The sequence below is a fragment of the Asparagus officinalis genome, chromosome 4 (assembly GCF_001876935.1).
Source record: "Asparagus officinalis chromosome 4, Aspof.V1, whole genome shotgun sequence".
Lineage (NCBI taxonomy): Eukaryota > Viridiplantae > Streptophyta > Magnoliopsida > Asparagales > Asparagaceae > Asparagus > Asparagus officinalis.
In genome coordinates this window covers 124,938,144-124,965,839 of record NC_033797.1, presented here as the reverse complement: position 1 = coordinate 124,965,839, position 27,696 = coordinate 124,938,144, and the positions used below count along the sequence as shown (strand labels likewise).

At 34.5% G+C, this 27,696-nt stretch overlaps 1 protein-coding gene across 1 annotated transcript; it reads right to left on the bottom strand.

Annotated features, from left to right (window-relative positions):
- Positions 1-25,633, bottom strand: LOC109839252 (protein HOTHEAD-like). The gene is given in 7 exon segments (XM_020407682.1): positions 1-61; positions 151-994; positions 1,644-1,887; positions 1,890-2,296; positions 23,735-23,957; positions 24,819-24,865; positions 25,510-25,633. Coding segments are annotated over 7 exon segments (1,950 nt in total).

The following is a 27,696-nucleotide window of genomic DNA, read 5'->3' as shown; positions in this document are numbered from 1 at the left end:
TTACATGCTAACATGATCTTCCATATTAAGCCTCTCCTGTTGAATTTTAACCGCCATGTACCTGAAAAAATCACCAACATTCGGTTTACCCCTGCAGTGAAACGAAATACTAAAGAATATTTAGTCCAAAATTGCATTCAAGAAAGATACCTTCCAAGCATTAGAAGAGTAGCCTGTGGATTTGTTCCAGGAGATGAATTGAACGTGGAGGCATCAAGAACCCTAAGCGCATCAACACCAAGAACCCTGTAATCGTGATCCACAACCTGCCCAACCTGGCAACCTCCATGATAATGCCACATCGTCATCACAGTATCCTTGCAAAAATTTTCAACTGATATTTTATAGTTTCCAGGTCTATTTGATTTCTTGATACCCAAATACTGCAAAGTCTCGTTGAGCAATGAATCAAATGTCGCATTAGGATACCGAAATTTGGAGAAGGATTCAGATTGTATCACACGACCAATAGTCTTCAGACCTTTAACACAAGTATGAAGGTCTCGTGGTTCTTGAAAGTAGTTAAAGGTAACCTCTGGATTGTGAGCTGGATCTGTATTTATGAGCTTAAGATATCCTGTAGAAATAGGGTCTGCGACCTTTTCGAAAATGAAACCTGATCTTGACAAACCGCTCGGTGGACAAATGGCATATTTGTAGCCACTGATGGACTCGATGTAGCTACTAAAGACAGTGATGCCAACAGGCTGAACAAGAGAGAGCTCAACAGGTGAAGGAGAAGGAACATAAATGGCGTTCATGGGATTATCGGCCATGTTTTTGCCTACTAAGGGTTGATCCATGACCATCTCAATGCCTAGAGATTGGAGATGATCGGAGGGGCCGATACCGCTAAGCATTAGTAGCTGAGGGCTGCCGAGTGCTCCAGCCGATATAATGATCTCATTGTTTAGGCTATTCTTTAGGTATGCTTCGTGAGTTTCTCCTGTTGAGTCCTTGAATAGAACACCATAGGCTATTTGTCTTTGTTGGCCTGTGTGAACAATTAAGAGTTATTGGATGATTTAATACTAGTGAATCAAAGATACAAAATAGTTTCCCTAATTTTTCAACTTGATAACTGAGAAATTTATTCATGGTTATGACTATTGCTGGAATCGGGTCAGTTAATGAGGTGCTTGTTTTGCATTTACCTAACATTCTCAAATTCAAATTTGAATCTGATTCCCAATTTATATTTTCAAATCTAAATTCAAATGTTTTAGACATTCATCGATAGTAAAAAATATTAATTCTACAGTCTAACAGGCCCGCAAATTGAGAGATCTTTTATGGATAGAAACCTAAACTCCATCAAGTGCTCAGACACTATGTCCAAGGATCCTGCTATTGCACCAGGTGAGGTTGAGAGTTACTATTTTATTCTCTAACAATAATCTTTATTAAACCCTCAAAGCTTAAGAAATAAGCATAATGTGTTTACTAATATGAAATATGATTAATTAAATAAACAAATAGACACTAATAAACAAATGAATCATGTATCACAATGCTTATATTTGATCAATATGATCACAGGACGGAATTATTCGACTACTTCCTATGGAGTTAAATTTTAAAAAAATAGTAAGTGGAACAATTATCGAACTATTTGATAATTACTAGAAAAATAAATTACTAACCTCGTTTGAACAAGATCTTATAAACCGTAGCCCACAAGAAAATCGTAGTCTGTTTTGGCTCCGCCTGTGCTAGTAAATCTGCAGCGGTATGCCTGTGCCCATCTCGGTCAAAAATCGTCCCTCCAATCTTCGTCCCTGTCAGATGCTCATATGTAAACCCATTATCTGGCACCGCCCCCACCTCCACTAGCCCATCCCTCACAGCCGACTGCCACTGCTTCAACTCCGGCACTCCGGCTCCTGAACCAGCAACTCCTCAATCCATTCGTATGACTCCTTCACCAATCTCATGTCCCACCCAGCTTTTCTAACGTAATCTCTACTGGCTCGACTGTAGAATCCGGCATTGAGGCACGTGCCTCCACCGAGCACACGAGGACGGATATTCTTGACGCCATCTTTGGAAATGAATTGCTGGGCTACGGAGGTTAGGGAGGTGTCACATAGGGAGTCTGTGAAGCCCGAGAGATGTTTTATGTTGTTGTTGTCGTAAGGAGAGCCTCCTCTTTCTAAGAGTAGGACTTTGGAGGTTTGAGAGAGAGTAGCGGCCAACGGGCAACCAACGGTGCCACCTCCGACGATGATGTAGTCATAGTATGATGTTGGTGGTGCTTCTGTTGCATTTTGCATAAAGTTGTAGGGTGGCGAGGATGCTGTATGAAGATGTGAATACGAGATTTTTAGTTAATAATGAGAAAATTTCACTTGTGTGATGATACAACATTAGTTTGAACATTTGCTTTAAAAATACATCATGCAACTAACCACTTAGAAAAGTATAGAAATTTACACCAAAATATAGTAATACACACTGCATATTAAACATCTCAAATATGAATTGATTTTAAAATTAATTTAATTAGATATTTTAGGTCTAAGCATGGGCGGATTTATACACAATGTAAGGTGCAGTTGCATCCTAGAAATTTACAATTACATATCAAGCATTGTGACGTTTAAATCTACCCCACAATAAACTTTAGAAATTGCACCCATGGCCCAAGCTATCTTAAAACGCTAAGCAATTTACTAACAATTTGAGCTCATTGCAAAAATAAAAACTCATTTGAATTTCCAAAAATCAAGTTAAATATGGGCCCATATACTGAAACCCCATAACTACTATAACATTGAAGACCCAAAAGTCCAAAACACAAACGATACTAAAATCCAAAACCTATTACCAAAAAATAATACTATAGCTATTAATATTATATATTTACTTTTAGATAAATTGACCCTCATTGTGACGGTTTTTGGCAGCACGCGAGTTTAAAACTAAATGTGGATAAAAGTTTGAGTTATAGAATAATAACTCTATTAAAAGTGTGTGAATTTAGAAATAAATAGGATAAAACTTTGAGTTTACAAGTAAAAAAAATCCATCCACAATTGTGTTGATAATAAATGTTAGTATGAAAAAGCCAAGAAATAAATAGTCTAATTAAGCGTTTTATTTAAAATATTGAAGATATATCAATGCAAGTAGAAATATATATATATTATATATATATATATATATATATATATATATATAATATATATATATATATATATATATATATTATATATATATATATATATATAATATATATATATACATATACATATATATATATATACATATATATATATATATATATGTATAATATATATATATATATATATACATATATATATATATATATATATATATATTACATATATATATATATATATATATATATATATATATTATATATATATAATATATATATATAATATTATATATATATATATATATATATATTTATATATATATATATATATATATACATATACATATATATATATGTATATATATATATGTATACATATATATATATGTATCTATATATATCTATATATATATATATATATATATATATATATATAATATATATATATATATATATATATATATATATATTATATATATAATATATATATATATATATATATACATATATATAACATATAATATATTACATATATAGAGGATATACATATATATACATACATATATATACATATATATACATCATATATATAGCATATAATATATATATGTATATATATATATATATAATATGTATATATATGGTATACTATAATGTATGCTATATATATGTATATATATAACTTATTTTATAGATTAAAAAAAACCCTAGAATTGAAATGAGTGGGTTAAGAAATGAATAGGGTTTACTTTAAGGTTTATAGACTAGAAAAACCATTTAGGTGTATAAAAATAAATTGGGGTAAAACTTCGGAGTTATGTAAAAAGTTAAAAAAAATAAAATTCTCCACACTGAATGCAATGATAATCAATATTAGTACAAAAGGCCAATAAATTAATCGTTTGAGTATTTTGTTTTAGATACACCACATATAGGATCATAGAATAAAAATATATATCAAGTTATAACAATATAGTAACTTATACTTATATTAAACTTTTATGAAGCATTTTAATGTAACTTGGAAGTGGGTGGGTTTAAAAATAAATGTGGGTAAAACTTTTGGTTCATGGAGAAATTACCCTTGAAGTGGATTTGTATAAAAAAAAAGATAAATCTTTATTTTTAGGTGAGCTCAAATAAAATAAATTGCGGTAAAACTTTGTGTTTATATATTAAAAAAAACCCTAGAATTGAAGTGAGTGGGTTAAAAAATGAATAGAGTAAAACTTTGGATTATAGGCAAGAAAAATAAAAATAAGTTGGAGTAAAACATTGAGGTTTGTTTAAAAATTTTATGAAGCATTTAATTAATATAAGTTGGACGTAGGTGGGTTTAAAAATAAAAAGAGATAAAAATTCGATTCATGGAGAAATTACCTATTTTAGCAGTGGGTTTGTTTAAAAACAAATAGGAATAAAACTTTATTTTTGGGAGAGCATAAAATAAATTGGCAAATTTTATGTTTATAGATAATAAATAACACTATAATTGATATGACTGTGTTAAAAATGAATGGTGCAAAACTTCGGGTTTATAGGCAAGAAAAATCATTTGGGTGCGTAAAATTAAGTAGAGCTAAAACTTTAAAGTTACATAAAGAAATAAAAAAAGTTCACAAAGCTTGCCCACAACAAGATTCAAACTTCCAACTTCTCAAATGTTATTTAAGTGTAGGGATGGCAAATGGATGGTTTTGGTTGGGTTTTGGTTGGGTCATAAATGGGTGGGCACATTTATGACCACTTAACCATTTATGACCCATTTAGCACTTGCTAAATGGGTTGGTTCTCATCCACCCATTTACTAAATGGGTGGTTCATGGGTAACCCAATAACCCATTTAGTTATGATTATGATGCTTCTATATATATGTAAGTTTCAGGGATCTACTTGCAAACTTTTAGGGGTTTTTGGCAAACTTTCAGGGGGGTTTTCTGCAAACTTTTAGGGGTTTTCTGTAAACTTTCAGGGGGTTTTCCGTAAACTTTCAGGGGGTTTTCTGCAAACTTTCAGGAGGTTTTCTGTAAACTTTCAGAGGGGTTTTTGCAAACTTTCAGGGGGGTTTCTGCAAACTTTCAGGGTGTTTTTTGCAAACTTTTAGGGGGTTTTTCTGCAAACTTTCAGGGGGTTTTTTGCAAACTTTTAGGGGGTTTTCTGCAAACTTTTAGGGGTTTTTCTACAAACTTTTAGGGGATTTCAGTAAACTTTTAGGGGGTTTTTTGCAAACTTTTAGGAGGGTTTCTACAAACTTTCAGGGGTTTTATGTAAACTTTCAGGGGGTTTTTTGTAAACTTTCAGGGTGTTTTCTGTAAACTTTAGGGGGTTTTCTGCAAACTTTTAGGAGATTTTCTACAAACTTTCAGGGGGTTTTTTATAAATATTTCTTTCTCAATTGAATCGACTACTTCAGAAAATTAGGACAGAATTGTGAGGAAAAGAAGCAAATGATGACGGGGTTGAGCAAAAGAAGAGATGGACTCGTAACAAGTCTAGTTTACTACCTACTCGGTTATTTAAAAAAAACCCTTACTTTGGTCATGTGACAAATTACACTTGGCCGCATACGTATATATCTCCTGCCGACGAAGAATTATGAGCGCCTACTTTTTATATTTATATATCATTGAGGGTGTTTTTTATAATTTTTAAAAGTTTGAGGGTGTTACTTGCAAATTTGATATTTATAGGGGACTACCGAAATTTTTTAGATTTCATGTGTCATTTGCAAGTTTAGAAAATTCTAAGATTGTTTTGTAGTTTTGAATTATTGAGGGTGTTTTTTGCAATTTTTAAACTTTAAGGGTGCTTTTTATAAATTATAAATTTACAGGGGGTTGCTAGTAATTTTTGGATTTCATGTGTCATTTGTAGGTTTTGAAATTTTAGGATGGTTTTGTAATTCTAAACTATGCAGGGTGTTTTTCTAAAAATTTAAAACTTTGAGGGTGTTAATTGTAAATTTTAAATTTATAGGTGACTATTGAAATTTTTTAGATTTCATATGTCATTTGCAAGTTTAGAAAACTCTAAGATTGTTTAGTAATTTTGAAGTCTTGAGGGTGTTTTTCTCATTTTCTACAACTTTTAAGGGTGTTTTTGCAAATTATAAAATTTCAGGGGGCTGTTGGTAATTTTTGAATTTCATGTGTCATCTGTGAGGTTAGAAAATTTTGATAGTTTTTTTTTATAATTTTTAACTCTTGAGGGCGTTTTTATAATATTTTAAACTATGAGGGTGTTTTTTGCAAATCTTAAAATTTTAAAGGGTTGTTAGTCATTTTATGTGTTTTCTATAATTTTTAACTTTTGAAAATAAGTTTTGTAATTGTTTAAGCGTTGAGGGTGTTTTTAAAACAATATCCATCTAAACGGGTAAATGGGTGGGTAATAACCCACCCATTAATGACCCATTTATCTTTAATAGAAACTATACCCACCCATTTATGGCCCATTTAACTAAATGGGTGGGTTTGGATGGTTCATTTGGCTTTTTGTAAATTGTTTGTCATCATCAAAAAGGGGGAGATTGTTGGCCTTCTTGTTTTGATGATGATTTACAAACAATTTACTACTAATGTTGTTTGTCTAGTGTTTTTGCATTCCTATGTATTGTAGACAAACAACGTAGTTGGAGGATGGATGGATTGCGCTTCAATGATGATATCCAAAGGAGGTTGGCGGAATGTCGGTGAAGCCTTGCTATTCAAAGTTCAAGATCCAAGTTAAAGCTTCATCCGCAAGATTATCTAGAAGAGCTTATTGAAGATCAAGATCTAGCTTGGGTAATCTAGTTTAGGTTTTATATTATGTGTGTTAGTACTTTAAGCTCAATCCTATACACACATACACGCTTTGGCTTTGGTTTTGTATATATACAGTAACATACATATATATGCATACATGCTTTTGGTTTAATAATTTTCGAGTTTATATATGAAACAAATGAATAATTGGAAAATACTATTTTGTTTCATGTTTATATGCCTATATATGATTTCACCTTTAACAAGCTTATATTTAATGAAATCATATTTAGTGTTTTGAATATATTGCATAGAATATGCAATTTTATAAAAATATTGTATTTCTAGATTATAGACTTCATAACAACATGTTATATCTTTTATCAAGTCTATACAATCATTTCATAAGGTTTCAAAATGTTGTTTAAGTCAAAATATCAAAATATCAATTTTCAGGTTTTCATGTTTTGGACTATTTTGTAAAATGATGATATTTTTCATTTGGGAAGTCCTTTTTCGAAACCAGTCGTTGTAGCATGTTTATTATCATGTCTACAATCATTCCCCAAAGTTTTACATTTTTTGGAATTTATTTGATATTTTTAAACAGTGTTTTAAAATCAGCTCTAAAACCGATTTTTTTCTGGAATGTCAGTTTTCGGTCGACCGGTACGGTCGACCGGTCTAGTGACCATTCGTCAGTATTTTTCCAGAGAGTCATCGGTCGACCGGTCCGGTCGACCGAGAGCTCATATCGGTCGACCGACAGAATTTCCGGTCGACCGACGTTAGTCCAGAAAGTTTTCTTCGTGTTTTTGCTCTCATCGGTCGACCGACGGGATTTTCGGTCGACCGACAATATAGCCGTTGCTTTTTAACGGCTCTTTCTCTGAGCTGTTTGCTGGGGTTTTTGGTCATTTTGTTTTGGGGGTTTTGCTGAGATTTCTAGTGGGTATATATACCCCATTGCTGATGTCTTTTCAAGTTAGCCAAGAGAGTTTTAAAACAAGTTTAAGAAAGTTTTTAATCAAGGGTTTAAGTTTTGTTTAAAAGAGTTTAAGAGTTTGTTTGAGTTTAGTTTGTGAAGCAAATTTCACAAGAGCAAAGAGGAGATCATTCTTTGGTGTTTGGGCATTCAACTCATCTCTCTCTCACTCTTGATCTATAGAGAAGTTTTCCTTAAACTCAATTCTAGCTATTTATTGTTTTGATCTTAATTTCCATAAGCTAGATTTATATATTGAGTTTAATTGTTTTATTGATACTCTTTGTTCACACACAACCTTTTGAGCTTATTGTATTTACATTCATAGTATAATTTTGGGTTGTGAGATTAGTGACTTAGAGTTGTGCTTAATTGAGTTCTCACCTTGTTTAGAGAACAAATCATTTGATTTATATTGTGCTTATTGTGAGGATTCACTTGTAATACACTTGTACACCGAGAGAAGTGTGTGGTGAGAGACGGGGTCGAATCCAAGAGGAGTGGCGTCGGTTGACGTGCCTAGGGAGAGGTTGTAACCGAGCACTTGAGGAGGAGGACACGGGCTAGGACCAACACTTAGTGTGTGAGGAGTGATTACATAGTGATTGTATTGTGAGGTGTAAACGTTGTTCGGGTGAACGTAGAAAACCCAGTTGTGATAGTGGAGATCTCCTCGAGGTGAGGAGCGGGGACGTAGGTCGTGGGGACCGAACCTCGTAAACATATCGTTTTGTTTGTGATTGCATTGGCGTTCTTATTCTTGTTTTCATATCTTATATCGCCTTTGTGTATTGCTCATCATATTACCCTATCACTTGTGTAGATTGTTTATTTTACCCTTGTGTTAGCTTATATATCCTTGCACATACATTGCCTATATCTCTTTGTTAGGATATATCTTGTTGTTCATATTACTTATCCTAGCTTATATACATTGTTGTATTTCATACTTGCTAGGATAACGTATTAATTAGTTTTTAATTGGCATTAAATCGGATTAGATTAGCATAAGACCCTAATCACCCCCCCTCTAGGGTCTAACATAGTGTACTCCCACTGGACCCGTTCGTACGACATTCCGATTTAAAACAATAAAAGTGAGCTAGGATGAACTATAACTAAGCACTATTCTTCTTAGTTAACTTTAGTATATACGGGCAAAATTGACCCGCATGATGCTATGACGTTAGTGTGAAAAAAACCAAAAGAATTAATGGTTTAATTATTTTAAAAATAAACCATATACATCTAATCAAAACCAAATCCTTGAAACTTACATTATATAGAAAATTGCTAAAATTAAAATTTTAAGATATTTCAATGGTCTAAGTATGATTGTGGAGGTCGGTATGTTCAAAAATAAGCGGGTAAAAAACTTTGAGTTTATTAGATAAAAAAACACTTTTATAAAATGATTGGGTTCAAAAATAAGGGTTTTTTAGACGTTAGTCCTTTAAACTCTCAATAATTCCATGTTAATAGATCAAATCTTCGAAAATGTATTTTAGTCGTTAAAATCCTATTTGTCTTGTAAAATGGTTCCTCTGACAAACTAATGTTACCTCAAATCTAATCGCTAGAGGCAAATTGATGATTTTATCCCTTTGCTAAGTTTCCTAACTTATTTCTTAAAAGGTTTAATGTTAGCCCTTATATTTTGATGATGTTTTACAACCACCATTAATGGTACTAATGGCTTATTGAGTGCAAATATAGTAAATTCAGTTATCAAGCTTATTAGTGCCATTCATGGAGGATTGGATGGAATATACGCTACAACGATGATATCCAAAGGAGGAGGAGGCATAGTGATGAAGCAATGTTATTTCAAGAACAACAACTTCATATAAAAGCTTCATCCAAACTTAAGCTATATCAAGACTCAATAATTGTATTTTATGTGAGGATATTAGCTAGTTTTTATTCTCTCTCTAGTATTAGAATGTAGGTAAAGAGTTATTGATTTCACTTGAAGCTATTGGGACTCACACACACGTTTTCATACTTATGCTTTTAAGCGTTTTTTACAAAATACTATTTTTCACAAGTATGAGGACCTATCTATAAAATTCTTTTTTCAAACAGTTTGTTTTTAGTATTAAAAATATTTTACAAAGTTTCATAATTTTCAGAGGTCAAATAAATATTTTCTAAATATTTCTGTTTGAGTCAAAATACTGTTCTGGAATGTATCAGAATGCGATCGACCGCACCGGTCGACCGCACTTAAGATCATTCGTCACTGGGCTACAGAGAGTTTGTCGGTCGACCGGTGCGGTCGACCGAAAGCTCGATTTTTCTATCGGTCGACCGCACCGGTCGACCGATGAAGTCTCTGTTTGTTTTTTTATTTTCAGACCTGCTCGCGGTCGACCGGATTTTCCGTCGGTCGACCGAATTCTTTCTTTCGGTCGACCGAATGTTCTGTCGGTCGACCGAAAATCTCTTCGGTCAACCGAGAGCTTTTTTTAACGGTCGGTTGTCTGGGTTCCTGTGCTATCTCTCCACTATGATTGGCACAGTCTGTGGCACAGTCTGATAGAAGATTATTTCCTCTTTGAGAAGATTGGGTTATGATTTTAAAATGATTGGTTTCTCCTATTTAAACCCATACCCCTTCACCTTCATTTCTGCCCTAACTTTTGCAAAACCAGAGAGACGCTGTTCTTCCTGAGAAAAATTTTCAAAACCTGTTTCTCTGTGTTTTGTGTGTGTTCACTTCCCAGCTTCAGTGTATTCTTTCTCTTTGCCATAGGGACTTTGTAAAGAGAGAGTCTTGCACCATTTCTACTACTTTGTGAGTGTGATCTTGTGTAGATCAACTGTGAGGGAGTGTGATCTGTTGAGATCAACTGTGTAGTGTGAGATCGTGAGGGGATCGCTGTGTAGACGAAGTTCCGGCTTCCAAACCGGGTGTGTAGTGGATTTCTCCTCGAGAGTGGGGAGCGGGGACATAGGTCAACGGACCGAACCTTGTTAACACATCGCGCGTCAAAGGATAACGATTCCTAACCCTATCTTATTTACTTTGATTGCATTAGAATATTGTGGTTTGCTTGTCTTAATTTTTATTGCATAATTAGAGCCTCTTGACCCTAATCACCCCCCTCTAGGGTCCAACAATTGGTATCAGAGCTTGGTCTATATATTAATTTTTGGTTTAACCGTTTTAGAGAAAAGATCTAATGGAGGCCTATTTGAATATGCATATATTAGAAGGACAATCCACCACTAGACCACCACTCTTCACCGGGAGCAATTTTGCTTATTAGAAGGCTAGGATGAGAATTTACCTTCGTTGTATTGATCTTGACATCCTAGAGCTCATAGAAAAGAAATATGTAGAGAAGTCCAAAGTCGGGAACATGACCGATGGAGAAAGGCACCAAGCAAATCTCAACGCTAAGGCTATGAATGCCTTAATCTGTGGTCTTTCCCTTAATGAATACAATAGAGTTTCCACGTGTGCAACCGCATACGAAATTTGGGAAAAATTATGTATCACACATGAAGGAACCCCCCAAGTTAAGGAATCTAAGATTAGTGGGCTTATGCATGATTATGAGCTATTTAAAATGCTTCCTAATGAATCCATTGATGCTATGTTTTCCCGTTTTACTAACATCATTAATGAATTACATGGTCTTGACAAGCATTTGTCCATTCAAGAGATGAACTACAAGATACTTCGCTCTTTGACTCCGGCATGGGAGCCCAAAGCTACGGTCATTGAGGAAGCTCATGACCTTACTACTTTAGCTCTCGATAGCCTCATCGGAAAGCTCAATGTGCATGAGAAGAAGCTCAAGGAGAAGGAGGAAGTGCCATCACGTGAAGTTGAGGAGCCATCACCAAAGTTGAATACCATAGCTCTCAAATGAGCTAGTGATAACTCCTCTTCGTCATCGGACAGTGAAGTTGATTTTTCTAGAGAAGTGGCTCATCTCTCTAGAAGAATCTCTAGACTCATAAAAATGAACAAGAAATTCAACCCCTGATCTAACAACAAATTTTCCTCACGTGTAGGAAAATGTTTTGAGTGCAATGAACCGGGTCACATCGCTAAGGATTGCCCCAAGCTCAAGGAAAAGTACATGAAGTACAAGAAGAAGAAGATTATGTATGCCGGATGGGAAGAATCCGAACCAAGTGATTCAGATAGTGATGAAGAAGGAGCCAAACTTGCGATGGGAAGAATCCGAACCAAGTGATTCAGATAGTGATGAAGAAGGAGCCAAACTTGCTCTTCATGACCCCAACATTTGTTTCATGGCAAATGAACATTCCCAACATTTGTTTCATGGCAAATGAACATGAGGTAATATCCGAGACCGAAAGTGAATCTTTCTACATGTAATGTGACATAGCTATGGCTTTAGAAGAATTGAACTTTGAATTTAAAAGAATTTCTAAAGAATACTCTTCTTTTAAAAGATTGCATGCCTCTTGTGATATTAAGCTAGAACAATTAACAACCACTCTTGCTCTAAAAGATGAATTGCTAGGAGATCTCGATTTCGAGAATAAGCAATTAAGATCAAAGATTGAAAGATTAGAAATTGAGAGTTGTACGACTAGACCCACTCATGCTTATGCTAACTATAATCACCATGGTATAAATAGGTTTCATGGTTTTAACATCCGTACATACAAAAGAAATTTTGTATGCACTTATTGTATGAAACATGGACACATTTCTACTCATTGTAGGATTAAAGATAACCATGAGTTTTATGGAATGATATGGGTACCCAAAGGTACCAAGACTACTAACCACCAATGACCCAAGACATGGGTACCTAAAGCTACTACATCTTCATCTTCATCTTTTGTAGGGAACATCACGGCAACGACGTAAGGAAATGTGGTACCTTGATAGTGGTTGCTCACATCATATGACGGGCAACAAAGAGTTATTTGCAACCCGATCAAGGATTGAAGGAGGTAGTGTCTCCTTCGGTGGTGGTGAGAAAGGTAAAATCATTGGTACCGGTTCTATTAGTAAGAAACCCTCACCCATTATAAAAGATGTTTATTTGGTAAATGGTTTGAATCATAATCTTCTTAGCATTAGCCAATTAAGTAATAAAGGTTTTGATATTTCATTTAAACCAGATAAATGCATCATTAGTATGAATGAGAAAATTGTTTTTATTGCTAATCGCAAATCTAATGTATACATTTTTGAGATCAATGAATTAGTGAATCAAGATGTGAAGTGTCTTACGGCAATTGATGAAAACCCTTGGATTTGGCACAAGAGACTTGGACATGCAAATATGGAGTTAATATCAAAATTGTCTAAGAGAAATCTTGTGAGAGGATTACCTAGCTTGCACTTCATCAAAGATACCACATGTGAGGATTGTGTTAAAGGTAAACAAACAAAATCCTCTTTCAAATCCATCAATGAGGTATCAACTTCTAAACCCTTGCAATTACTTCATCTTGATTTATTTGGTCCTATGCGTGTTACCTCTCTTGGAGGCAAACACTATGTTTTTGTGATTATTGATGATTTTTCTCGTTTTACATGGACAATATTTCTTGCAAAGAAAAATGATTGTTTTGAAGAATTTGCTAATCATGTCAAAAGAATTGAAAATGAAAAAGATTTAATTTGCTAATCATGTCAAAAGAATTGAAAATGAAAAAGATTTAAAAGTTGTTAAAATAAGAAGTGATCACGGTGGTGAATTTCAAAATGAATTTTTCTATAATTTTTGTGTCCATCATGGTATAACTCATATGTTTTCCGCTCCTAGAACACCACAACAAAATGATGTTGTTGAACGAAAAAATCACACCATACAAGAGATGACACGCACTATGCTAAATTCATTTGATTTGCCAAAATATTTTTGGACGGAAGCCGTCAATACGGCTTGCCATGTTTTAAATCGTGTTTTAATTAGACCAAAGCTTAAGAAAACTCCTTATAAACTTTTTTATGAAAAAACTCCTTTTATTGGTTATTTTCGTATCTTTGGTTGCAAATGTTTTATTTTAAATACAAAAGATCACCATGATAAATTTAATTCCAAAATTGATGTTGGTATTTTCTTGGGTTATGCACCTCGAAGTAAGGCTTATAGGGTCTTCAATAAACGAAGTCTCGTTGTTGAAGAATCTATAAACGTTACTTTTTATGAGACTAATGTTGGTTCTCAAGTTGTTCTACCTAGGAAAGATGATGATGATGATGATGAGGGAGGATTGGACTTATTACAAATCAATGATACTCCTTCTATAGAAGCTCAAAAGGATGTGGATAGCTCCAATGATACTCCTTCTATAAAGCTTGGAAATTCACATCAAACCATCCAAAGGAACAAATTATTGGAAGCCCTTCACAAGGAGTTATTACTCGCTCAAAAGCCTTGAGTGAGTGTGGTAATGTTGCATTCCTATCTCAACTAGAACCTAAAAAGATTAATGATGCTTTAAATAATGAATTTTGGGTTTTGGCTATACATGAAGAACTAAACAATTTTCAAAAAAATGATGTTTGGAAGTTAGTTCCTAGACCTAACAATGCTAGTGTTATTGGTACTAAATGGGTTTTTAGAAACAAACTTGATGAACATGGCATTGTTACTAGAAATAAAGCTCGTTTGGTTGCCCAAGGATACAATCAAGAGGAGGGCTTAGACTATGATGAAACATTTGTACCGGTTGCAAGGTTGGAATCTATTAGGATGTTCTTGGCTTTTGCTAGCTTTAAATTTTAAATTATTTCAAATGGACGTTAAAAGTGTATTTCTAAATGGTTTTATAGAAGAGGAAGTATATGTTGAGCAACCCCCCGGTTTCATAGATCATGTTTTATCTAATCATGTTTACCGGGTTCAAAAAGCTTTATATGGGTTGAAACAAGCTCCTAGAGCTTGGTATGCTCGCCTCTCTAGTTTTCTTGTTGAAAATGGTTTTTCAAAAGGAACAATTGATAACACTCTTTTTGTGCGAAATGAGAAAAAGGAAAAATGATTTCATTTTGGTTCAAATATATGTGGATGACATTATTTTTGGTGCTACTAATGAATCCTTGTGCAAGGAATTTTCTAAAGTTATGCAGGATCACTTTGAGATGAGTATGATGGGAGAGCTTACATTCTTTCTCGGGCTCCAAGTCAAGCAAACTAAGGATGGGATCTTCATTTCACAAAGCAAGTATGCGAAGGAATTGGTGAAGAAATTCAAGTTGGAGAATTCTAAGCATGCGCCTACTCCCATGAGTACTAGTATTAAGCTTGATGCAGATGAGAGTGGTGAAGATGTGGACCAAAAACTATACCGAGGTATGATAGGTAGTCTTCTTTATCTTACCACTAGTAGACCCGATATTATGTTTAGTGTGTGTGCATGTGTACGTTTTCAAGCATCTCCTAAAGCATCTCATTTAATTGCGGTTAAAAGGATCATTAAATATGTTAATGGAGCTTTTAATCTTGGTTTATTTTATCCAAGAAGCACCTCTTTCGATTTATATGGTTTTTGTGATGCCGACTTTGCCGGATGTAAGGTAGATCGCAAGAGTACTAGTGGAACATGCCAATTCTTATAAAATTCACTTGTTTCTTGGGCTTCCAAGAAGCAAAATTGTGTTGCATTGTCCACTACGGAAGCGGAATACATTGCCGCCGGCTTATGTTGTGCTCAAGTCTTATGGATGAAACAAAGCTTAGTTGACTATGATTTGAGTTTTCAAAATATTAAAATCTTTTGTGATAACACAAGTGCTATAAATATTTTCAAAAATTCGGTTTTGCATTCTAGAACCAAGCATATTGATGTGCGCCATCATTTCTTACGCGATCATGTAGAGAGACAAGATGTGTCCCTAGTCTTTGTTGACACAAAATCTCAATTAGCGGATATTTTTACTAAGCCTCTTGGAGAGGATGATTTTTGTCGCATAAGAAATGGCTTGGGCTTATGCAATATGTGATAGTTCTAAATTGCTCGCTTCTAAATTGTTTACCCTCTTTTTTGATGGTGACAAAGGGGGAGAGAAATCTCCTTATTTGTTGCATATACTTAGGGGGACCTCATAGATAGGGGGAGCACCTATCTATAAGCTATTTTATTTTTGCTATTATATAATGGTTGGTTGTCATCATCAAAAAAGGGGAGATTGTTAGCCCATATATTTTGATGATGTTTTACAACCACCATTAACGGTACTAATGGCTTATTGAGTGCAAATATAGTAAATTCAGTTATCAAGCTTATTAGTGTCATTTATGGAGGATTAGATGGAATATACGCTACAACGATGATATCCAAAGGAGGAGGAGGCATAGTGATGAAGCAATGTTATTTCAAGAACAACAAATTCATATAAAAGCTTCATCCAAACTCAAGCTATATCAAGACTCAAGAATTGTATTCTATGTGAGGATATTAGCTAGTTTTTATTCTCTCTCTAGTATTAGAATGTAGGCAAAGAGTTATTGATTTCACTTGAAGCTATTGGGACTCACACACACGTTTTCATACTTATGCTCTTAAGCGTTTTTTACAAAATACTATTTTTCACAAGTATGAGGACCTATCTACAAAATTCTTTTTCAAACAGTTTGTTTTTAGTATTAAAAACATTTTACAAAGTTTCATAATTTTCAGAGGTCAAATAAATATTTTCTAAATATTTCTGTTTGAGTCAAAATACTATTCTGGAATGTATCAGAATGCGGTCGACCGTACCGGTCGACCGCACTTAAGATCATTCGTTACTGGGCCACAGAGAATTTGTCGGTCGACTGGTGCGGTCGACCGAAAGCTCGATTTTTCTATCGGTCGACCGCACCGTTCGACCGATGAAGTCTCTGTTTGTTTCTTTGTTTTCAGACCTGCTCGTGGTCGACCGGATTTTTCGTCGGTCGACCGAATTCTTTCTTTCGGTCGACCGAACGTTCTGTCGGTCGACCGAAAATCTCTTCAGTCAACCGAGAGCTTTTTTCAACGGTCGGTTGCCTGGGTTCCTGTGCTATCTCTTCACTATGATTGGCACAGTCTGTGGCACAGTCTGATAGAAGATTATTTCCTCTTTGAGAAGATTGGCTTGTGATTTTAAAATGATTGGTTTCTCCTATTTAAACCCATACCCTTCACCTTTATTTCTGCCCTAACTTTTGCAAAACCAGAGAGACGCTGTTCTTCCTGAGAAAAATTTTCAAAACCTGTTTCTCTGTGTTTTTGTGTGTGTTCACTGCTGTGTGAGTGAGATCTTGTGTAGATCAACTGTGAGGGAGTGTGATCTGTTGAGATCAACTGTGTAGTGTGAGATCGTGAGGGGATCACTTTGTAGACGAAGTTCCGGCTTCCAAACATGGTGTGTAGTGGATTTCTCCTCGAGAGTGGGGAGCGGGGACGTAGGTCTATGGACCGAATCTCGTTAACACATCGCGCGTCAAAGGATAACGATTCCTAACCCTATCTCATTTACTTTGATTGCATTAGAATATTGTGGTTTGCTTGTCTTAATTTTTATTGCATAATTAGAGTCTCTTGACCCTAATCACCCCCTCTCTAGGGTCCAACATTTAAATCATACACCCACTTTAAAAACTCAAACCCACTTATAATTATTCTCCAATGGTCAAAAAAATAATTCTAACCTATGGTTAAGCTTCACAACGGTCATATTTCTCCAAAATCTTTATAATCCCCTTAAGTTTCACTTCAAACCTATCTATCATCTTCCTCTCCAACCTTTGAAATTCAAACGAGAGATATTTTTATCTCTTTCATTGTGATTCGATGTATCAATAACACTTGGGCCTCTACATTTTTTGGGGAAACTTATGAAAAGAGTAGTTTGGTAATTGTTGGGTTTAATCCAATCATGATTGGATTTTTAAACTAAAACACTAACATAGGGAACTTCTTGCAAGACCATATAGGATTTCAAGAACTAACATGCAATTTCCAAGCTACGACTAATTTAGAACTATTGAAGATTTAAAAGAAACTAATATCAGAAAATGGAGTAAAAATTTTCTTCATATATTTTAGGGCTCAGAGAGAGTTTGGAAATGGGTGGATTTAAAAATAAACAGAGTTAAGCTTTGAGTTCATATGCAAAAACTAAAGCTTTTTTTCCAAAGTGGATGGTTTAAATATAGATGGGAATAATGTTGGGTCCATACGCAAAAAAGAAAATGTACTTCCCAAAAAGTTGTGGATAGTTCTTGAGAACTCATGACCTTGCTTTCAAAGTTCAATCCTCTAACCAAATATGCTAATAACCTCTTTACAATATTTTGAAAACTTATGATAATTATATGCATGCATACTTCGCTAAAAACATTCTCATTTCCCATTAAGTTTAGTATAAAGTATAATATAATATAATGTAATGATAGACCATGATACACCAAACAGAAGAAATTACTGCCCGATTCAAAACCATAGAATGAGTTATGATACAGGTGAAATATCTCTTTGTCAGCCATGTTTCTTGAATAAATTACAAGAGAAATGACAGCTGATGCACCTTGTATGATAGCTGGTCCAATAAATTTGAGGTAGAAAATATTTTTGGATCCACATAATTGTTTTCTTTTTTCTTTTTGCCTTTTTTTGGTAAAATATACTATTGATGAGTTTGGTAAGTTTAAATGTATGATTAATAAATTTGAATTCTCTGTCAACTGCCAAAAGTAGTATACACAAACAATTATAATTATAATTGTTTATTTTTTTTAGTTGATAGTTATGATCCGTCTTGAGTGAAAATTGGAAACATAGTACTATTAAAAAGGTTAGGACAATCCATCGAGTAGCAAGTGACTGCAATTAAAAAATAGTGTTATAATGTACGATAGGATCCAAATTTCTACTTTATCTATTAATGAAGGAAATTTTTCTTATAAAAACTCTAAATTTAATTAATTTTGATTCTCTCCACTATAAAAAAAACGGAATGACCACTACTTTTGAATGTAGCTGCCTATTTTTTGGTTGATGGCTTGTGAATAGTCTAAAGTAAAAAATGAGAATCAGCGCAATACATGAGGATATGATAAAGCGGCAATATTTAGTATAATTATAATCATCTACTAAATAATATATAGTTGTGAATGAAAGTAATTACAATTTATGTCAACAATTTTATACATAAATAATACATCACATTTATGATCCACTAAGTATCAAGGTCTTATTAGACAATTATAGTAGAGAAAATAATCACTTCATTGTCATAGTCGTACTGAAAGTATTCAAATTCATTGGTCTCACTAATATATCTACTAGTTTTTCTTTTAAAAATTAAACTCTCATTATTGCATTATGAACCTAGTGGTTCTTCTCAAGAAAAAAAATGGTAAGTCGCACAAAACTCCCACTAAACCTCTAATAACTTCTAAAATCGCACTAAACCTCCAATAATTATTGGAGATACAAAAAAAAAAAAACCAAACAAGTTTCTCCATTTTGTAGATAACCCTGATAGCAGCGTTAGTCCCCACTTTGCATTGTTGACAAGTTTAGATTCTAAATGTTAACTGATGCAATGATGAGATTATCGATAAAATGTTAAAACTTATTGGTAGTTTTCTGCAATTCAATAGTTATTGGGTGTTTTCTATGATTTTAGAAGTTGTTGGGGATATACTGCGAAATGCCAAAAATTCTTGAGAGTCTAATGTAATTTACCCAAAAACAAAAGAAGAATATAATCCAAATAAAGCTACACGATAAAATTATCTAACTAGATATAATCTAATTATAAGAAAAGTCCAGGGCTACCTTTCTCTAAGCAACTTAAGCCATGGAAGCACATAAACCATGTAAGAGTTGCCAAAAGGAATCCCCACAGCCTTGATCTTGCACTCATTTTTAGGAGAGATAACGCAGCGCGAAAGTAAAAACCTCAAAATCCACCAAAGATGTTCTCTGAATCCACAAAGAATGATCTCCGAATCCACGAAGAAATATTAAAATAGAAATTTTATTGATGAAAAGATATTATTCTTTGGGGTTACATAACTCTTCTTAAATAGAAAAATAAATAAGACTCCTAGTAAGACTAGAATTAAAAAAATAAGAAGTAATAAATTCTATCCTAAAAGACTCTCTATAATAGAGGAAACAAATCATGAATTAAAATTGAATTTGTTTCCTAATCTAATTTGATTCTAATATTAAATTTATTTCCTAATCTAAATAGACTCCAATTTATTACTAAAATAAACTAAAAGCTAATTATTTTCGGATTTCAGCAAAAAGTGGGTATTACTAATGAGATTTTAAACTTCTAACAATTTAGTTGGCTCCGTCTCATTGAGATAGGTGATTTACATATATAATATGTCAAAATCTGCCATCTGGTTTTGAAGATATGATTGTTTCTTTACGAAAGTCAATAATACGTATAAATCTATATTTAGCTTGTGATTGTCCGAATCCTCCATGAAATTATCTGTTAAGCGTTCTACATCAGTCTCTCTTTGTGGAAAGCAGCTCGACCTTGAGCTTATATTTGTTAGAATAGTAGCTTCATTAATAACTACTTTTCTTCTCTTGCAACGATCAGCATCCGCCTTGTATTTAGCATTGATTTTCTCTATTTATTCCTTTACCTCCAATACTCGGACTTCTTTTGTACCAAACTTATGTATGAATCTTTCTCATGACATGTGTATATAACTGGCAACATGTGACCCTGTAGTTGACATGAAACTTGTTGGATCGAGGAATAGCCTAGGGGAGGGGGGGAGGGTGAATAGGCTATGACCAATTTATAAATTTTAAATTCAGCCAAACAACCAAACAACCATGCAGATATATCAAATCACAAATGCAGATAGTTATAATATACAAAAAGCAATGCAAAATATAAAACACATACAAATGTACCCAGGTTCGGCCTCTACGCCTACGTTCTGCAACCAGAATCAATTAGCAAAACAGTTTCACAACCCCTTACACCCAGTAAGATTGGCTACCCACCGCAACCGTCCTCCCCGGCATGATTCGTTGGTTGCCGCCACAATGTAAACTGAATCTACTAACAATTCCCATGAACTACAACCTTGTAGTCCATAACCCAACCTAAAAAGATCTAGAGTCCAAAATAAGTGTAAAAGACAATACAGATCGACAACGAATAAAAATAAAAGGAACAAAGTTTAGAGAAGCTCAATATTATCTTTGTCGCATCGATGTAGAATTTTTTGAAGTAGCACTCACTGTAAACTAGTATTGTTACATCTGGCTCTGATTTTGATTCACACAACTTCTGACGGATCACAAAACGGAGATTTCTTCAAATTTCTACGAATTTTTGAGTGAAGTCTGTGCAAGGAGGAGGATCTGCGCATTCTATTATATTTGTCACATAGATCTAGAATTTTCGAAAGTAGCACTCAATATGAAACTGATATTGGTGTGTCCGGCTCTGAGTCTAGTTCACACAGCTTCTGATAAATCATAAAACAAAGGTTTTTACGAATTTCTATGAATTTTTGAGCGAAGCCTATGCGAGGAGGAGTATCTGCGAATTCTGTTATATTTTGCTCACTTTTTTGTTAACTCCCTACCATCATAAACAGCCTTTAAGTTGGCTTTTCTAACCCTAATCTGCTTAGGATTTAATTCTTCACCTTGGATATGACATGTGGCACAATCTGCGGCCATAGAAAAGTCAAAACACCCATAATAACTCTCTGTACACATACAGGTATATATTAATTATATATTTGTTATAAATTGAATTAATAAATACATATATATATATACTTGCATATTTATATATATAATCCTTTTCCGTTCAACCTGCAACCTGCACAACTCAACACACAAATCAGAACATTCATAAGGGTTTGTTATTATCAAACAATGTTTGTAGACAATCATACCCAACAATCTCCCCTTTTTGATAATAACAAAACCTAGAAGTTAAGATTGATTCTACATTAACATGTCATGTGTTGAGTGCGTACCTTCGTGAAGCATAACATGCAAATAGTATATCAAATAAACCCAAATTGCTTCCCATATTGACATGCTCCCCCTAAAACCATGCTCCCAGTCATGAAAACAATTTCATCACATTTTTAGAACAATTTGAAATAACCACCAATCTTAACCTCTCTCCCCCTTTTGTTTTCATCAAAAGCATATAAAGCAATAGAAATAGTCATATGAGAAGAAAATTTTGTACGTATGATCAAGAGATGACATAAAGACACATATGATTAATCAAAGCATACGTCAAATCATGAATCAAAATCTTCATGTGCTCAAAAGGTGTAGGTGAGAGATGTAAAATGATTGGAAGCATGATTAAAATCGCAATGAGGTTTTTAAAAGAAAGAATTTCCAACAAGGTTACCACTTTTCCCGCAAAAGATTCAAAACATGTACTTATATAAGAGTTACGTGTCCTCAACTCATTAAGAATGAGATCAAGATACTCACATCCAAGTATAGCTATATAGGACACTTATATGTGGATGGAGTAGAGCTTGATGGATATATATACATCGACTCTAAATATTTGCAATTCTTAGTACGGTTGAATATCCTTGAGTTATGTAACACCCTATAGACCGCATCCATTTTTCATGCGAAGCAATTTAATATGGTTTTTCTTTAACTCCATTGCTTTTTCTTTTCATTGAAGTTCATGCTTTTATTTTCATCTAAAAGGTGTAAATCACACATTCTCTAAGTAAGCATGTTATGAAATATATGACAATCATATTCAAACATCTTTCTCCAATTCTGTTCCTTTTGTACCCTCACGAGCAAAAATAATTAAGATTCTATCAAAATTATCTTGTGGTAAGCAGGAGATGTAAGAATCATAAAACGACTATTATGTAATATGCCTACGAAATCATAAAAATCAAAGTATGTCATTAATTGATCTTGGCATAAAATTCAAATCTCACACTCTTATTTTATAGTTTAAATGTTTTTAATAAAAATCAAAAGTTCATCTCAGTCACTTCTAGAAAGTTTTTTTTAACAAGCACACAAAAGAAAAAAGGATCAAGCACAAAAAAAAAACGAAACAAGCACAAAAAGAAAAAATTAATCATAAAGTTTCTAAAAATATGTACAAGGGTAATATCACATTCTCGTACTAATTATTTGTGAATAATTTTCAAATCTAGATGGAGACGACAAAATCGATCAGTAGCTAGGGGTTTCATAAAAATATCAGCAAGTTAAGATTCTGTGGGAATAAACTCAACGCAAATGTTACCTTTAGCTACGTGATCTCTCAAAAAGTGATGTCTAACGTTCACATGTTTAGTACGAGAGTGATGGACAGGATTATTTGAAAGATCATTGGAACTTTTACTATCACAGTTCAATGGAACATTCGTGTAAGTTAAGCCATAATCAGAAAGCGTTTGCATCATCCGCAAGACCTAAGTGCAACAACTGTTTATGGCAATATATTCCGCTTAGGTCGTGGATAGAGCAGTGCTGTTTTGCTTACGACTTGACCATGTAACTAAGGAATGTCCCAACATAAAACAAGTGCCACTTGTGCTTTTCTTATCCACGTGACTACCCACATAATCAGCATCAGAATAAGCAGAAAGCGCAAAGCTATCACAAGATGGGTACCACAAACCAAAGTTCTGTGTGTGTATCAAATACCTAAAGATTCTTTTTACAAGATGGGTACCACAAACCAAAGTTCTGTGTGTGTATCAAATACCTAAAGATTCTTTTTATCTCCTTAACATGTGACTCCTTAGGTTTAGCAGTTCTGTGTGTGTATCAAATACCTAAAGATTCTTTTTATCTCCTTAACATGTGACTCCTTAGGTTTAGCTTGAAAGCGTGCACACAGACATACAACAAACATGATATTGGGTCTAGAGGTTGTTAGATAAAGAAGAGATCTAACCATACCTCTATACTTCTTTTGATCGTAGTCAGTTCCATTTTCGCCATTGGTGAGCTTCGTGCTTGGACTCATAGGTGTGTCACTAGGCTTCAATTTCTCCATCCTAAATCGCTTGAGTATCACTTTCACGTACTTTGATTGGGATATAAAAATTTCTTCATCAATTTGGCTCACTTGAAAACCTAAGAAAAACTTTAGCTCCCCCACCGAGCTCATCTTGAACTCATCCTGCATAACCTTTTCAAACTTTTGGCAGAGAAGATCATTAGTAGCACCATATATAATATCATCCACATAAATTTGTATTACCAAAAAGTCATCACAATCATGCAAAAAAGAACAAAGTATTATCAACACACCCCTTTTTAAAATTATTTTTTAAAAGATATGAATATAGACGATCATACCAATCCCTAGGAGCTTGCTTAAGACTAGACAATGCCTTTTTAAGTTCAAAAACATGATTTGGAAACTCAAGACTCTCAAATCCTGGGGGTTGCTCAACAAAAAACTTTTCTTTCAGAAATCCATTTGAGAAAGTATTTTTTATATTCATTTACTTAAGCTTAAAACCCTAAAAAGACGCAAAGGCAAGCAATATCATAATGGCTTCTAGCCTAGCAACTGGAGCAAAAGTTTCATCAAAATCAATTCTCTCAATTTGGTTATAACTCTTAGCTACCAATCTAGCTTTGTTCCTAATCACATTACCGTTATCATCCAGCTTATTATTGAACACCCACTTTGTACCAACCACACGATAATCCTTTGGTTGAGGAATGAGTGCCCAAACCTCATTTCTATCAAACTAGTTTAGTTCTTCTTGCATGGCTATGACCCAACAACTATCATTAAGTGCGGTTTCTTCATCTTTATGCTCTATTTCATAAATAAATCCACTATAAATGCAGAGTGCATACAAGTTGTTATTAAAGGATAAATGTGTACGAATACCTGTCGTTGGATCACCGATAACCAGTTATGGTGGATGATTCGGGTTGTAGCTCAAGTCTTCTGGTCTCAAATTATCTTTTGAAGTATTTTGTGCGCCTTCATCATTGTTCGTAGAATTTGTAGGCACCTACAAACCTTCAGCATTGGTTTCTTCTTTTTCTCTGTCGGTATCTTCATTGATCCTGCGAGGGAAAAATGGATTATTAGATTCATCAAATTTCACATGAAGAGATTCAGTAATTTAGAGAGTTTGTTTAAGAAAAACCATGTAAGCTTTGCTTCTTGTAGAATATCCAATGAACACTCCTTCTACGCTTTTTGACACAAAAGTCTTAGGTTGATTACCCGTGTTCAATACAAAACATTTGCACCCAAACACTCTAAAATAGGAGATGTCAGGAATCCTACCATGGCATAACTCATAAGATCTCTTATCTATAATTGGTCTTAACATAACTTGATTGCAAACATAGAAAGCGGTATTCACTACTTCAGCCCATAGGGACAAAGACGATCCATACATGCTTAGTATACTCCTAGCCATTTCTTGTAATGTTCGATTCTTTCTCTCAACTACCCCATTTTGTTGAGATGTTCTAGGAGAAGAGAATTCATGTGAGATCCCATGTTTAATGCAAAAGTTTTCAAATTTGATGTTTTCAAATTCACCACCATGATCACTCCTAATACTAATAATAGAAATTCCCTTTTTGTTTTCAACTTGCTTATAAAATATTTTGAAGTAATCAAAAGACTCAGATTTTTTGGTTAAGAAATACACCCAATTATATCGATAATAATATCATCGACCAAAACTGAGCATTACCTCTTTCCTCCTGTACTAGCACCTTAGTGGGTCCAAAAAGATCCATGTGAATCAACTTTAAGACTCTTTTAGTAGCAACAACTTGTAGACCAGCAAAGGAGGCTCTAGTTTGCTTACCTTTCATGCATGCCTCGCACAACTTACCATTCTCGTATGTTTGATGTGGGATTCCACGAACTAGCTACTTACTTTCCAGTTTTTGTAGCAATCCCATGCTAGCGTGTGCCAACCTTCTGCACTATAGGGCTGCTTCCTCTTCCCTGCCATGTGGAAATCGCACTTTGAGTTTTTTTGCAGGAGATAGAATATAAAATTCTTTCTCTCCAGCATTGGGTTCGTCTTTACTAGATAAGACACAACCTTTCCATAACCACAATCCATACTTTTAACGCATGGGGGAATTTATCTCAACCCCTAAATAGAGATAAGTCTACGCCTAACACGCGTTGCCAGTTAATCATGTCTGCGGGAATTTATCTCGATCCCTAAATAGAAATAAGTCTACACCTAACACGCTTTGCCAGATGATCCGTTCCCGTGAAAACGATAAAGTATATGTATTCAAAATCATAGCATCAAGTCTAAGAAAATTTATTCTCTTAGCGCAACGTTACATGTGAAACTGGTTTTAACAATTCACATGCTAGTCCGATTCAAACGGTAATCGATAAAGGCGCATCAAATCCATTGAGGGCTGAGGGTTTGTCAAAAATCCTATGAGCATCCCATGAGGGATGATTTAAGTCTATGTATTCAAAATCATAGCATCAATTCTAAGAGAGTTTATTCTCTAGCATAACGTTACATGTGGAACAGACTTAAATAATCTGCTTGCTAGCCCGATTCAAATGGTAATCGGTAAAGGCACACCAAATCCGTTAACGGTTGAGGATTTGCCAAAAATCCTATAAGTATTATGATTATTTGTCCCATATGGTATGAAAATAATAGTAAAAAGAGAAATACGCTAAGTAAAAGACTTTGTTTTCATCAATAAATTCCAATCAAAATGAAGATACAAGAGTGAAGGCTATCAATCCGAATGTAATCTACGACTGAGAATCTGAAGCTCTATCCTAATGAGCTTATCTACATAAGTCTGCTCAAGCTTAGCGTATAGATCAGCTCGGATGGAATCTTCTGAAGTGTCTAATATCCTTGTAGCTTCGCTTCTTAACTTGGCCAGGTTCTTCTGTGCAGTCTCCAGCTTCTCAAGTGCCTGTTTTCGGGAACTTTTAGTGTCTGCTAGTTCGTCTTCAAGAACGGCACGAGATTATTTGACGTACTTCAGGGCCTTTTTAAGATCAACTATCTCCTCATTGGCTGAGGCTATAGAGCTAAATAATTCAACCCTAGCCTTGTCCTTCCTCGAGAGATTGGCTATCATCTGCAATACAGAACCCTCATGTGACTGGCGTTCACTCCCAATAGATACTCTGGTGTCATGCTATTGCTTTAGCTTGGACTCCAACTGAGTAGCCATAAAAGAAGAAACGCCTTTAGCCTTCAACTCCCCCAACTCTTGGAATTCATGCTCCAATACAACGAAATCTGCAGTGAGGGAATCAGCTACTCTGAGTATCCCTCCTCTCTAATCATCGTCATAGAGGGGGCAAGAGATCGCCTAAACTGATCAAAACAATATCCATGATGAAGGATCTTCTTAATCATTCTGCCCATAAAGGTAACGAAACTATCGAGATCCATGCAGAATATGTCTTTGCTTGGATCAATATCAGACTATAAAGCCATGATGCGCTTGTATGGGGACGATAGAAGCCCTACAAATAATTTTGCAAAGCGATAAGAAATTCTAAAATATCATCTGAAAACTTTGAGCAAGTTATGAACTTACTAACGCTAGTAGAAATCCCTTCAGTTCGACACTCTATGCTCGGCTCCACCAATCCTACCTTGGAAACTAACAGAATTGTGGTAGACATAATAGTCGTCTGTATATCGACTCCTCGGGATGATCTCGCGATGTCTGTAACCATCAGATCTAAAGGAACAGTAGCCTAAAGCTGAGAACTAGGTGGCTGAGCTGTAGCCATGGTTCCCTCTAATGATGAAGGCATAGAACCCTCAAGATGGTCAGAAACGTTGTTGATTGTAGTTATATCAGCCCAAGTAGCTGGTCCTACAATTAAAGCTCCCTGTGGTTAAGTAAGAGTAAAAAGAAATTAA